The following is a 14,779-nucleotide window of genomic DNA, read 5'->3' as shown; positions in this document are numbered from 1 at the left end:
GTGTTACTTTATTTTAGAGCATGGTGCTAACTTTAGCATCCCAAACATTGTTTCAACTATGTTTTTAAACTTTTTGCCAAAAAAACCCCAACAACAAAAAAATAATTGACTTCAACAGCTTAAATGAAACCAAGAATTGTTGTTGCTTAGCAACTGTTGGTTGGTAGAATGATACAGGTGTGGTGAAAAAATAACTTTTCAGTTTATCAGAGCAAGCTGTTATGTAATGTAATGTATTGTCAACATGTTCCACTTTAGTATGGGACATTCTGCTGTGCGATGAGCGGCGGGCTGTCCTGCAGGCCGGGGGGATTCAGTCGGGTTCAAAGGCCCCATTGCTGGCCCCCTGGCTGTGGCTCTTCCTGCGATGTTTGGACAGGATCCTGTGGAGCAGGCTGGGGGAGCTGGGGGCCGCGGCCTGGGCCTCGTGCTTCAGGGTCAGGAAAGGACCCTCCTCCCCTCCCCTGGGGGCCTGCGGCCTGCCTCCACTGGGGCGACACAAAGAGGAAACAACAAGCACAAAGGCGCTGTTTATTCCCGCTGACCCAGATTCCAGCGCTTTGAGAGAGAGAGGGAGAGAGAGAAAGAGAGAGAGAGAGGCAGAGAGAGAGAGAGAGAGAGAGAGAGAGACAAGGGGCAGGCTGTTTAGGCCTCAGCAGTGGGGGCTCTCACTACTCACGGCAAGAGGGGCACTTTTAATGTCTAATCAGGCCCAACACACCTCCACTACACAAACAAAGCAGGATTTTTTAGTAAAATAGAAAGCCCAGACAAAGGACTGTAACAAAAACATGATTTCCCCCTCTTCTCATTAGACCGGCTTAACTTATCTGACATGAAGTTATCTGACTAACAGAGAAATCCTGCTTTTTTGAAACACCTCTGGCCTCTGTGCAGCTACTCAAGCTGTGGGCGTCAGCTCACAGGCATTTTTACAAGCAGTGAGAGTGAACAGTGAGACACGACAGGGCGGATATGCATTTCTTATTGGCTAAGCTGTGGTGGCTGCTTTTGAGGTGAGGTGTTGCACTTAAATTAATTGTATGAATTTAATTTAATGATGCTACACATTTCCCTTCAATCACATTCGCATAGTAAAGTTAGCAGATATGGACATTAAATGCAATTGTAATTATGTTTTGAGTGTGAATATATAACATAATTTAGAGACAGAGCCATGCCTCTTTTTAAACAACTGAAAATGCTAATTATCTGCTGTCACATCTCAATCAAAAATAGCAGCTAGAATTGGCAGCTTCCTTTTAGAGCAGCTTTCTTTCTGACTTCTTTCTTTCTTCCTTTTTTCCTTCCTTTATTCATTCATTCATTCTTTCTTACTTTCTTCCTTTTTTCCTTCATTCTTTCTTTCTTTCTTTCTTTCCCTGTAAAAAAGTCCTATTCACTGCTGTCACACCACATGACATTGAAAAATATATTAGCACTTTTCTTTCTTTCTTTCTTTCTTTCTTTCTTTCTTTCTTTCTGAGTAAAAATATCCTATCTACACTGTCACACCACATGACATCTAAAAATAGCAGCTATAACTGGCGGCTGCCTTTTAGAATAGGATGCCAAGTTTAAAGAAAGCAATTATTATTTTGGGTTTTCTTTTCTTTCTTTATTTCCTTCCTCCTGTCTCTCTTTCCCAGTGAAATGCCCCAGGTAGTGCTTTTACAATATGTCACACCATAGTGACATTGAAAAACCTACAAAACTACAACTGGCTGCTCCTTTTTAGAGCATGGTGCTGAATTTACAGCAAGAAACTTACTTACTTACTTATTTACTATTTATTTATTTATTTATTTACTTACTTACTTAGTTATTTACTCATTTATTTAGCTGTACAAATGTCCTATCTGTTACTGTCACACCACATGACATACAAAAATCCCAAAAAACAGACAACTACAACTGGCAGCTCCTTTTTAGAGTACAGTGATGAATTTAAAGAAAGCAATTTTTCTTTCTTTCTTTCTTTCTTTCTTTCTTTCTTTCTTTCTTTCTTTCTTTCTTTCACTGCTGTCACACCACATGAGATTCAAAAATCCATTGGCAGCTCCTCTTCAGAGCATGATGCTGAAATTAAAGCGACTATCATTTGAGTTTTCTTGTCTTTCTTTCTTTATTTATTTGTTTCTTTTTGTGTAAAAATATCCTATCTACTACGGTCACACCACATGACATCTAAAAATAGCAGCTATAACTGGCGGCTGCCTTTTAGAACAGTGTGGCAATTTTAAAGAAAGCAATTGTCAATTTGGGTTTTCTTTTCTTTCTTTATTTCCTTGCTCTTATCTTTTTTTCCCAGTTAAATGCCTCACTTACTGTTTTTACATCTACAAAACTACAACTGGCTGCTCCATTTTAGAGCATGGTGCTGAATTTACAGCAAGGAACTTCCTTCCTTCCTTCCTTCCTTTACCTATACTTTCTATCTATCTATCTATCTATCTATCTATCTATCTATCTATCTATCTATCTATCTATCTATCTATCTATCTATCTATCTGTCTGTCTGTCTGTCTGTCTGTCTGTCTGTCTGTAAACATGTCTCATCTGCCGCTGTCACTTCACATGACATTCAAACATCCATAGGATAAAAAAGCCTGATTCTAGCTGCCTCAGAATTGATCAGATGTGGTGTGTGTGCTGTTTGTGCGCATTGTTAGCTAATGAGCTATGAGATGAGCCACCTGTTTGGGGTGTGGTGGGTTTGGAAGGGGAGCAGCTGCTTTGGGTGGGCGCTGAGAGGGGGCTGGAGGGGGTGCTGATGAAGGCAAGAGCAGTGAAGTGGAGCAGAGTGGGGGGGGTGGATGGGCACACAAACACACACACATGCACACACACTCACCCTGCACAGTCCCCGAGGAACTCTGCGGCCCCAACGTGAACCGAACTGTGTCTCCGTAAGCCTCTGCCATTCTTAGCAGCCTCATCCCTCTAGGAACACAAACAGTACAGATCAGGTCACAGTACAACAGGATTAACTCCATTCTAATACTGACCTTACTGCACCTCTTTATGTAACAAACTCATTTCTGCACTGTCACACACGCTACAGGACAGCCTAAGGGTGGGCGATATCAATATTATCATCATGATACGCAATATGGATGATATAAGCTTGCATCACGTTTTAGTTGTGGTGTCAGGTTTGAAAAGGCTATAAAGGATTATAGAAACATATTTTATTTTATTGAACATTTGCTTCAATAATCTATTTAAAAGAACATCAGGAGGAAAGAAGGGTCAAACAATGAATAAAAATCAATTAACAAAATATGATGATACATTCAATCAGCTACTTGTTGCAGTTACTGTATACTGGTTGTTGTTGTTTACAGGTCATTGTTGTCATATTTATGACATATGCAGTTGTTCTAGAAGTACTGACTCTACCCATGACATACTCAGGAAAACATATTGTGACATAAATTACTGTGATAATAAGTTCACATTATTCAGCTTCAGAGTAGCTCACATTCATTATGAAACAAATGTTTCAACTAACGTACAGTGCTGAGCAAAAGTCAGTGACATATAGAACTCTTTTCAAAAAAGGTTCTATATAGAACCATCTACAGCATATTCTTCATTAATCTGAAGAACACGTTCACAATGCAAAGAACCCCTTAATCATGCAAAGCGTTCTTTGACTGTTCATGGTTCTATATGGAACCACTTTCTTTACAAAAGAAACCTTGAAGAACCATCCTTTCTTATGAATGTGGTGTTTGTCCAAGCAAATTATCAAGATAAATAGCTCCAAATATAATTTTAAGATATCTAAATACTTCTGCACAGTACTATACGTAGGGGAGCCAGTGTTATAAGCTCTAAAATAAATAAATAAATAAATATTATATAGCACCTTTCATACACAAAAATGCAGCTCAGAGAGCTTCACTAAATATATTTAAAGTATATTTAAATAAAACAGTAAATAAATGTCCCTCAGTGGTCCTTGGCTTGGATGTATGGTTCTATAATTGATATAGAAACTTTAGAAGCTTTTTTATATGAAAGATCTTTAAAGTTTATGAATACTCTTTACACTTGCACATCTCATTCCCAAAAATGATCCACTAAAATGCTTAGTAACGCTTTACTGAGTTACGCTTTAATGCTGGGCAGCATTCATAAGGCTACGCGACACCTGCATAAGTCTTTCATGACAACTGACATAAACCTGTACAGGTATTTACAAAAGCTTATTCCAACAAGTGTTAGTCATAGAATACTCAACGCTCAAAAGTGACATAAAAATTGACAAATGTAGCCTTTATGACAACTGATGCTTGTTTGACAAAGCCTTTATAAATGTTTATGTAGGTGTTATGTAGCCTTGTGAATACTGCCCTTCAGTAAAGTGTTACCAAAGGTTCTTTAGGAGACCAAAAGTGGTTCTTCTATTGCAAAGACAAAGAACCCTTTTTTACTTTCAAGAATGCACCAGCAGAAGGCCTGAACTGGCAGCTCGCCTTTACTTACATGGTGTACATTATGACTCAGCTCAATGACACAGGAGGCAGGGAAGTAGCCCTGCTGACCGCTCTGCAGCCGCCCAAACCACCTCGACTCTTCGTGTTTGGAAAGGACTTGGATGACATCACCCTGAGTGAGCTCCACTTCATCGGGCCACTGGGGGACGTATCTGTGTGTCACCACCACCTAGTGGACGTGTCACATATGAATACAGACTGGAATGAGCAAATTCTGAGAAGTTTAAAGTCATCCAGCGCAGTGCAACTGGCTGCCACTTGATCTCAAAAGGCCTAAGTCACTGGAGTGGATAAGCTGTTTAAAAGAACAAGGATTAGTTGGCTCTAAATTCAAAGACGACTAAATCCTCTCCTAGCCTAGATTACTTGCACCTTTAGCAAAGCGCTTACAAAGCTAATCACTGACTGGCCCAATATAGATACTAGAGCATCGAGGAGGTTCAAAACACTCAGCAATGGACTAAATCAATGCTGACAAGGCATTCTGCAGAATGCCTACAGCTGATTAAGATTAAGATCCTGTGGTGTCCCTGAACATTAGAGCTATAGTGCACAACCCACTGATAATAACACTGTTTGCTGAAAAGGTCTTGGTTTTGCTAAAGACTCGTTCTATTTCTTCACAAAATATCTAAACACAATCAGAGTTGATTCCTCAGCTAAGATCTTGTCAAGTTCGGTCGGTTATGCCAATGAGAGGGTGAGAAGATCACTAGAAGATGCCAAAATGATCCTGTCTACGTTTTATCCACACACACGCCCCTGTACAACAAATTTGACACACTGACAATGCCGTTTGTTTATTTATATCTATGGCTGGATTATAAACATAAACTGAATGTTTCAGAAAGTGTTACGTTAACAGATTAAACTCACTTAAAACTGTACACGTTTTTGAGCAAGCGTTTGGTGCCCCTTGGCACTCGTCCTGGTTAATCATATGGTAGATCTGGCCATGGGTGTGCATGCTAGAGATGGGGAAGGATTTTCTTTAAAGGCGAATTCCACCATTTTTTTATTTTCTGAAGAAAATCATGAAGTCAGAGTGGTTTGAAATGCCATTCTAGATAATCTTAGCAAGTCAGAGGTGTTCACAGTGGTGGTAATTGGAACCAGACGTCTGCAGCATCTAAAAGCTCCCTCACAGAAAGCTATTACATGAATTTGTTACAAATAAAACGCCTAAGATATTGTTTTATGTTAGTTTAGATAATTAGCTTATGGCCTAAAACATATTGTATGGAACTACTGTATGGTAATTCCATATAGTAATAGAGCCATTTCATAGTAATATATAGACAGTCTTGCAAGACAATACAATGGCAAGGTATAAATATAGGCCTATGTCTTTTGTAATGTCCTATAAGCTGTATATCATTTTGAAGTACCTGAGTCTAGGTACATAATTCAGTGATTTCACACTTTCAGCAGTGACCCAAGTGCACTAAGTTATGCTTTATACAGAGTTTTAAAGATAGGCTTGGGATGAAGTGTGAAATGTGTAGGAAGGGGTGCCATAACTCTTTTACAGAATGCATTTTTGGTTGTTTTTTTTTAATTCAACAAATGCACAGTAATTGTGCATATAACTTTATATATCTACATATATTTTATGTCATTTTGCAAGATTTTGTAAGATGAGTCTGACTGAAATATGATATCATGGTCTGCAATGATAGTACAGTGACAGTAAGTCACAATTGCGTTCCTATGTACTATTATAGAACAGGAACCTTATCAATACCTTATCTGGTTCTTCATGTCTGTACCGATGCCTTGATCTGCTTACTGTCAAAATGCACAACCAGAACAAACATATCATTTGTACATACAGAATTAGCAGTCAACAGGTTATAAAATGCAATTCAACATACATGTCAGCTCCATAAATGCTGTACAAATGCAACCTTCTGGTCTAAATGTATTATAACTTTAAGCACATGCAATGGAATTAATTAATAAGTCCTACTGCACTGATCTGTCTGGTGAACAGCACAAGGATTTATGCAGTATGTACAATACAAGCTGTGTAATACAATATGTATATAAAATAACATACATGTATATAAAATTATACTGCATTACTAACCTTGTGGAGAGAAGACAGTGGTGAAAACTTCAAAGTGTTCATTGCTCTGCATGTATATGTGCTGCATCTTGAGTCCTGCGTCTGTTGGACACACTGACTCTCCTCCGCTCTCCCGATCTCCTTTAAATAAACTCCATTCACTAATCCACTGCTGAGGATATTTAGGGCTACGGCCTGGCACAGCACTCACACGCCTTCAATCGCTCCAGCACAAATCTCACTGGATCTCATTCATGCCCCTGTGACACTATTTGGTAACACTGTGACTCGGTCCAAATTCTCTACCACATGCTGTTGACCATAATGCTGCATGATGAATACAGTAGCGTGTGCTACTCCATATGTAGCTTGTAGTTTGCAGCATATTGGCACACCGCAAATGAATTTATTCCAGCCAAGAAAATGATGCACTGAAAAGAGACTGGAAAGCCTTATCCTTGGTTTTAGACTCTAGAGCAATTTTGAAATCCCCAAAATGTATTGGGCTGGTGTCTTGGACATGGATTAAGCCTAGTCTTAGACTAAATTATGCTGACCATAGTGAGTCACCACTAGAAAGGCTTAGGCTGAATCTGAATCTAGGAAACTGGCTTGTGAAGTTTTTCTTTTCTGTTTTTCTTCTTTGTTTTTTGGCCAATTTAATGTAAATAAATTTTATAACAATTTTATTGCATTAATTTTTTTATTGCTAGTTGCATTGCTAATTATAAATTAAACCTAATAAAAAAGTCAAATAAATTATATTTTTTCTTTCTTTGATTTTTTTCCCCACATGACCGCCTGTCCTTGAATTGTAAGGGCCTATATCTCAGAAAAAACAAATTTTCCTCACTTTTAAAAGAGTTTCATGTAGTGTGTAAACACTGTTTAAAGTTTAAAATGTACTGCTCCCTCCTCAGTCCATACAGTTCATATAAAGAAAGTAAGCTGCAAAAAGTTTGGTTTTTAATTCATTGTTTTTGTGATGTCACAAAATCCATCTCACTTACCTACTGCTGTATGCAAAAGTGTAAACACCGCTGGTCAATTTATAGCTTTGTTGAATTGAAGTAACAACAGTCCCTACAGATAACAAACTTAAATATGGCAAACATCTGCAAATTTACTGCAATACGTCTGTTTTTGCCAGGTTAAACATGTTGGAAAAAAATAAAATATAATATATAAAATATGCCATGATTTTTGCACAAGCTACATTTGTTATTTTTTCAGTATGTTAAATTTAGCAAATGAATAGTAATTGTGCATTTAAATATGCAGAGGTGTGTTCTCTGTAGAGGATGTGTTCACTTATTTTCACTTAGAAAATCAATAAAACTGGTCATTTGACCAGGGGTGTTCACAGGTTTGCATACAACTATGTATCTGCCTATTAAGCCTATAGCAGTTTAGCTCTGCCCATTTATGTTGAAGTTATAAGGAGTGTTTAGCCTGGACTACTTTTTGATTTAGGTACAATACAGGGCACCTAATCAGAACAGAGCTCATTTAAATGTATCAGGCTTAAAGGCACAGGAACAAAACAGCCTGTTTAATTCTGAGGGATAAAGGCTGAAAAATAGTCATGTAAAAATAAATTATGATTGTTTTTGGTTCATAAATTCACACAAATATTTAAACATTTATCTCGGGGAAAGAAATAAAACTACAAAAAAGAATGTAGGATATAAGCTCTTTAATTCTGTTGTTCAGTGTTTTTCTTTCTTTTCATTAACATTAAAGTATTACTGCAATGCAGTTTAGCTAACCTTTTATGTACATTTACATTAGAATTCTTTTTCTACAAATTTAACACAATTACTTTTTTTTTAAGAAAATAAAGTTTTCAATGGCTGCTCATCTCGCTGTCAGATTCAGTTTTTTTCCATTTAATTCATATTAAAGTAGCACTGTAATGCTGTTTATCAATTTTTTTGTCATTTTGCAAATCTACAAGTCTACAAGGCAGCAACAAAAGAGATTTGCAGTCTTTTCAAGAATTGCAGAAAAAAAAACCCTCAAACTCAATTAAAAATGTTTGACCTTTGCTCTCTCTCCATCTGGCCCACTGCTTGTATGAGACAGGCCGAGGCTACTTCCAGCTCAATATGGGTCAGCCAGCCTCAGCTTGGAGAGCCTGATTGATTTTGATGCTGACAGTGTCCCATATTTCTGTCCAGTGAGGTGGGATAGTGATTGTTAATAGCTGCTGTTTTGACCGCTATTACAGCAGTCAACAGATGGACTGCCCCCCCCCCAACCTCCCACCCCCAAATCCCTCGGCTTCCCTACGGACTGGTGTCAGTGGTCAAACAGCATCCATCAAATGAACGAAGGATAGATTATGCTGTCATTCAGAAAGACCCGCCAACTTTACATAAACATTAACATGTAGACACGGGACGTGCATCTGTTTTCAAAAGGGGAAAATGTTTTTTGGTGCTGGAAGAGAAATCTCATCATTAACAAGGGCAAACAAAGACTTTTTTTGAGTAATGAATCTCTCGGTAAGTAAAGAGGAGCAATGATGTTTAAAGCTGCCACTATACATTATATTGAATAAAGTAATAACATTACTTAGTTTTGACAATTAAAGGGGAATTCCAGATTTTTTTTAATTATTGCATAATAAAATAGTTAAGATGTAAACAAAATTCAGAGTGCTTTGATACAAAATGGTTTATTGTCAAGAAATTTAGACTCCGATCTCTACAGTGGTGGTAATAGGAACCAGAGGTCACCATATCTACAACACAAATATAGCCATTTTATTTACTATCCAAAAGTGAACCGACATGAGTTTTTATATGTGATGGACTGGCAGCCTGTTCAGGGTGTATGACTGCTGGGATAGGCTCCAGCACCCCCTGAGACCCACAAGGATAAGTGGCTTAGATAATGTGTGTGTGTATGTGTGTTGATAATGGTAAAAAAGTGGCAAATCTGAAAAATATAAGGTTTCTTTGGGGACTACTTTGCCTTGCAATGCCCTGCATGTATCTCCTCACTATATAAAAAAGGCTAAAATTTGCCATCAGACAGCATTTTCATATCCATTCCATGTAACAGTGTTCTGTGAAGTAGCTTTTAGAGGCATTAAATGATTCCGATGTCTGGTTCTTATCACCACTGTAAAAATTCTGACTCGGCAAGTTCCTCGAGTTCATATTTGATGTCCACTCTTAATGACTTTCTTTAAATCTTATTGTAATTATGCAGAAATTCTGAAAAATTTTCAGAATTCTTTTTTAACCAAGTAACCAGTTTTTTTTTTTTTTGTTAAAAAAAAGGCAAACAATAAAAACCAACATTTCTGTCATATTTTATTTTTTGTGAGGAGCCATAATTAATTTTTACATGGCCACTTCCAACTTCTCAGGCTGTTTTTGTTACTACGTTTTACAGACTTGGATATGTAAATGATCTCCGTTTTGACTGGCTGGCTAGTATACAAATAGCAGGCTGAAACACTCCCTATAACTTCAAAGTGAGTGGGCGGGGCTAAACTGCTGTAGGGTGAACAGGTGGATATATGTACATATGCTGGTTTTCGCAACCAAAACAATGAAAAATGAGCTGTTTTTGCAGCTTAGCTTCCATATGGAGGGGGAGTGAATGTTAACTTATGAAACTTTAACAATGTTTACATACCACATGGGTTGGAGATAAAGTACCTTTAAAAACACCTTTTAAAAGACATTATAAATATGTAGTAATACTATGTGGCAAAAAATGCATATAAATGAGTGTCCTTTCGTACTGTAAGAGAGACCAGTACACTCTTAAAAATGATAGTTCTTCAAGGGTTCTTCAGTAAAGAAATGGTTTTATATAGTACCATAAACACTCAAAGAACCCTTCGCATGATCAAAGGGTTCTTTGCATGGTGATTGATGGCAAATGTGCTGTATATGGTTCTACATAGAACCTTTTTGAAAAAGGGTTCTTCTATTGTTACAATGTCAAGCTTGTTATAATAGAAAAACCCTTTTGGTGCTATATAGAAACATATACAGCACATTCTTCCTCAATCTGAAGAACTCTTTGACCATGCAAAGAACTGATTAATCATGCAAAGGGTTCTTTAAGTGTTCACTGTACTATATAGGACCATTTTCTTTACTAAAGAACCCTTAAAGAGACCAATAATTTTAAGTGTGTAGAATTTAAAATATGCATTATTGTCATGCAAATTGCTAATTATTAGAGATTCACCAAGAAGGTACATTTTAACCAATAAATTAAAAAATATCAAATAATCATGACATTTCAGACTTATATGAATAATCTGGTATTAACAGCAAGCAAATAGCACCACTAAGATCTTAAAGAAGGTTATCAGTTTGTCAGTTTCCTGTCTCTGAGACATTTCTGACATTCCTGACCCCAAACAGTGATAAAGGGAGAGGATGTGGAGTATCGTTTGTGCTGAGCAATTAGCAAACAATAGGTCTGATGAAACTAACAGCCTGTTGACCTCATTGCTGGACTGAAGGCCCAGTACACCTATAAATTACACTCCGTTTTAACTCCTAATCCTCAAGCAAGAGCTGGGGCACATCCAGGCTCTTCCGCAGCGTTCAGAGAAAGTGTTGTGTGCAGCCTGATTGAACAACTTTCAGCACAAAGCTGTTAGAAGAATATAAAGGGACCCACTAATGATTTTCTGTGTGGTAGCTCTGATGTATCTTTGTAAGGCTCAGTTTTGGCCTTTGGCTAAACAATGTCTGTGACTACAATGGCAATCAGAATGCAATATCATACAAGAACCACAAGAGGGCACTAAAATCCTTGTGATATTTATCTACTTTGATATTCTGGGGTGCACTTAATGCTGCTAATGATTGTACTGCTTTTAATGCCAACCTCAGTATATTTACCTGCTTTTGTCTATTTACTGCAGGCCCTGCATGTGTCCAAGCTCCTCTCACTGCAGGCACTTTCGTGGTGGTTTGCATAATGGGTGCTGCGGCTAATCTGTAAACCGGATTAAATGAGGTACAGTTCGAGGAAAGCACATTAATAGCAACAGACAGACTAAATAAATGCTTTTCAGCTGAATCATCCTTGCAATTTAATACAAAGATGTGAAGCATTACAGAAGCAACTACATTATAAAGAAATGCTGAAAATTATGGATGACCGCTATACCACCCTATTAGACAACTGTGCAGCATATGATCAAGTATCACACCGAATACAAAATTTATTCAAGAAAATACTGTGAAAAATGTCCATAGGGTTGATGATAATTGAGGGCACTGAAAACAAAAGCTTCTCCAGATTCACTCAGGAGAAAACGCATTACAAATAAAATGTATATAATATGTACAGTGACAAATTATACAGTCATAATGGAAGAGCAGTTCCATTTTTTTTATTTGTATAGAGGTCTTCAGGTTGAAAATAATAATAAGTATACCATTATAATGCCTGAGGGATATTTCACAAATCAGGATTAATCAGCCAGATAACCTAGGCCCAAAGTTAAGGGCTGTTCAGTAGAAATATTCCTCAGATCTTCTATATTATAGGCTAAGGTGAAAAACCCATATTCACAAAGCTTCTCAGAGCAGGACCGCTGATATAAGATCTTATTAACTGTGCCTTTACTGACAGGAATAGATCCTAGATCATGAATCCTGATCTGAGAAGCTTCATGAATACAGGGCCTGCCTTGAAAAAACACCCCCTTGTTCAACATCAAACACAAGGCACTTCGTCACATCTTGTCAAGCCAGAGATGCTGCCAGATCTGGTCACAGATGGCAAGAGTCCAGCACATTTTGGCTCATTTCTGTGCCCGCATCAACCAAACCTGGTTCTGAAATAAAGAGTTCAATAAGAAGTGTATGAGCAAAGAAATCATTCAAGTATGCTGGACCCTGGACCTCAAGGAGTTCAACAATCATCACACAGTGCAGTGATTCCTAACTCTGGTGGTCCTGGAGTATCCCCTGACCTCTACTTTTCAGTATTTCTTCTGCTCATTAACAAGACCTTCCTGAGCGGACATAGATGCATTAGAGCAGATGAATGTTAAAAAGTGCAGGACAGGAGATACTCCAGGACCATGACTGGGAACATGTGACATAATGACAAGCAGATCAGTTTGAAGCACAAACAAGTTCATCTCAACGCTTCCCCTGCTTCATGCGAGGGTTTCGTCCTTTGCCACCTTTGGGGCCTTTGGGGCCCTTGGAACCTTTCCCCTTTCCTTTTCCACCTGCGGCATTTCCCTTCCCTCTCCGTCCCTTCTTCCCCACCCCTTTACTCCTTCTTGCCCTCCCTTCCTCCTCCTCTTCCTCCCTTATCTGTTTATTCACTGCTTTGGTCATGTCCACTCTTGGTCTCTTACTCTCCATCACCTTGAGCAGCTCCAGCTGCTTTTGCTTCTCGCTGCTGAAGTCTCCCAGCAGAGGCTGGAACTTTCTTTTCTTCCCAGTGTTCTTGGGCCCCTTTTCTTTAGGCAGCCGCTCCTGGAACTTGCCCACCGAAGCTGTGGCGGTCTTGGCCACGCTGATGGCTTGAGCCAGCTCGTTCTTGGACTGCTGCGCCCGCGGTGCGAGCCCCATCCCGGGCACCTTCGTTTTGGTAGCCCGTGCGATGTTGCGCAGGCGGTTGAACTCGTTTTTGGCCACTCGCTCCTTCTTGGCTTTGTTCCTCTTGGCGAACTGGTCCTCGTTCGGGTCCGCCGTCTCGGGCACCTCGATCAGCCACTCTTTAGTGTCATCCTTGGCCCGCTTGTAGCCCCAGCGCCTCCGCCATTCCTTGTGCACCTCGTCCCACACCAGGTTCGTCTTCTTCTTCTTCTGGATCCCCTTCAGCTTGGCGAACTGCTCCCATTTCGTTGGGGGTCTTGCCTTGGGAGGGGGCTTTTCGCGCGGTAGCCTGGTGCTCGGCTCCGGCAGCTTCACCACTAGCACGTCGTCCGCGCGCTCCGCCGGCAGCTTCCAGATCTCGTTCACCAGCAGCTGCGCGTTGTCTCGCGCCAGCGCCCGCAGGAGCTCCTCTCGGTCCCGGTGCGGGTCTCTCAGCACCGCCGGGTTCTTATCCAGCGCCAGCAGGTTCCCCACATCGAACTCCAGCTCCAGCTCCTTTGTCACCGTGATGCTCTTCAGTTTCTCCGCTTCTTCTCGCTCCGCTTTGGCCAGCACGTCTTCCACGCTGCACGCGGCCATGTTGCTGTTTGCACGTGCTATGCGTCGTCACGACGCTTTGACGTCACACGATGCGTCCCGACTCGAGCACTACGTACTGCGCACATGTGTGCTCTCTGTAGGCAAAACGAGGAGATTTAATATCTATTAATTTGATTGAGTGTTTTTCTCTGAACGTTTCTGAAAAGAAATTAGGCCCCTTTAATCCACTGACTACTCATTGACTCTCAAAGACATCATTTCTATCTTACGACAATAAAAATTATGTTTGACTTGAGTATATGATCCGTACACACACACACACACACACACACACACACACACACACACACACACACACACACACATATATATATATATATATATATATATATATATATATATATATATATATTAGTATACAGGAAGCAAAAAGAAAGAATGAAGATACATGTACACACAAAAGAATTAATAAAGTTGACAAGATATCATTTGTATTATCATTATAATTATTTACTTATTTCAATTTGACAGTATGGCATTTGTCTCACTGATTGGAGGGCCAGGCACCAACACAATCCATTTTTCTGCTCTAACACATCTGGTAAACCTGATAGTTACAGAAACAAATAAATAAAGGCTGAGGAATACATTGCTGTGCTACAGAATATTACATAACATGACAGATACCTTATTATATTCTAGTATTAGGCCCTTTAAACTGTTATGTTGAAATGCGTGTTTTGAACCGGAAATCACCAAACTGTGCTGGATTCTTGTTCTCCTATTTTGCATTCTTCTTCTTCTTCTTTTCTTCTTCTTCTTCTTCTTCTTCTTCTTCTTCTTCTTCTTCTTCTTCATGACCGAGAAACCTCCAGGCACACCTCTGTCATCAAGAGTTTGAAGTGCATCCATAACAAGGCTGAGGACATGGGTCATCTTTCAGTTTGGTGGGCTGTGAGGGAGAATGTAGTCACACAAACTTCTTGATAACTGAAGGTTATTACCATACAGGAACATTATCTGATCAGCAACTGTTTCAACTGCAAACAACTGAAGTGTATTCC

General features: G+C 39.3%; 2 protein-coding genes across 2 annotated transcripts; both read right to left on the bottom strand.

Annotated features, from left to right (window-relative positions):
- Positions 1-313: 313 nt before the first annotated feature.
- si:dkey-97a13.12 (vexin) lies at positions 314-6,707 on the bottom strand. Its single transcript, XM_036557937.1, has 5 exons — positions 6,595-6,707; positions 6,250-6,293; positions 4,495-4,674; positions 2,855-2,943; positions 314-488 (listed from the first exon to the last, which is right to left on the bottom strand). Exons 1-5 carry the CDS (start codon positions 6,659-6,661, stop codon positions 314-316), a joined length of 555 nt encoding a protein of 184 aa, XP_036413830.1. The 5' UTR covers positions 6,662-6,707.
- Positions 6,708-11,619: 4,912 nt separating this feature from the next.
- rrs1 (ribosome biogenesis regulator 1 homolog) lies at positions 11,620-13,763 on the bottom strand. Its single transcript, XM_036558826.1, has one exon. It carries the CDS (start codon positions 13,752-13,754, stop codon positions 12,708-12,710), a length of 1,047 nt encoding a protein of 348 aa, XP_036414719.1. The 5' UTR covers positions 13,755-13,763; the 3' UTR covers positions 11,620-12,707.
- Positions 13,764-14,779: the final 1,016 nt, after the last annotated feature.

The sequence above is a fragment of the Colossoma macropomum genome, unplaced genomic scaffold (assembly GCF_904425465.1).
Source record: "Colossoma macropomum unplaced genomic scaffold, Colossoma_macropomum, whole genome shotgun sequence".
Lineage (NCBI taxonomy): Eukaryota > Metazoa > Chordata > Actinopteri > Characiformes > Serrasalmidae > Colossoma > Colossoma macropomum.
Note: the sequence above shows the minus strand (reverse complement) of the source record. Positions and strands in the feature narration are given on the sequence as shown.

Excerpts from the sequence above, each read along its gene's own strand:
- rrs1 (XM_036558826.1), bottom strand. The coding sequence starts at position 13,754 with ATGGCCGCGTGCAGCGTGGAAGACGTGCTGGCCAAAGCGGAGCGAGAA.
- si:dkey-97a13.12 (XM_036557937.1), bottom strand. The coding sequence starts at position 6,661 with ATGCAGCACATATACATGCAGAGCAATGAACACTTTGAAGTTTTCACC. Across the intron at positions 4,675-6,249 it reads GACATGAAGAACCAGATAAG|GTGGTGGTGACACACAGATA; the intron begins GTATTGATAAGG and ends CACGTCCACTAG. Across the intron at positions 2,944-4,494 it reads TGAGTCATAATGTACACCAT|AGGGATGAGGCTGCTAAGAA; the intron begins GTAAGTAAAGGC and ends TTGTGTTCCTAG.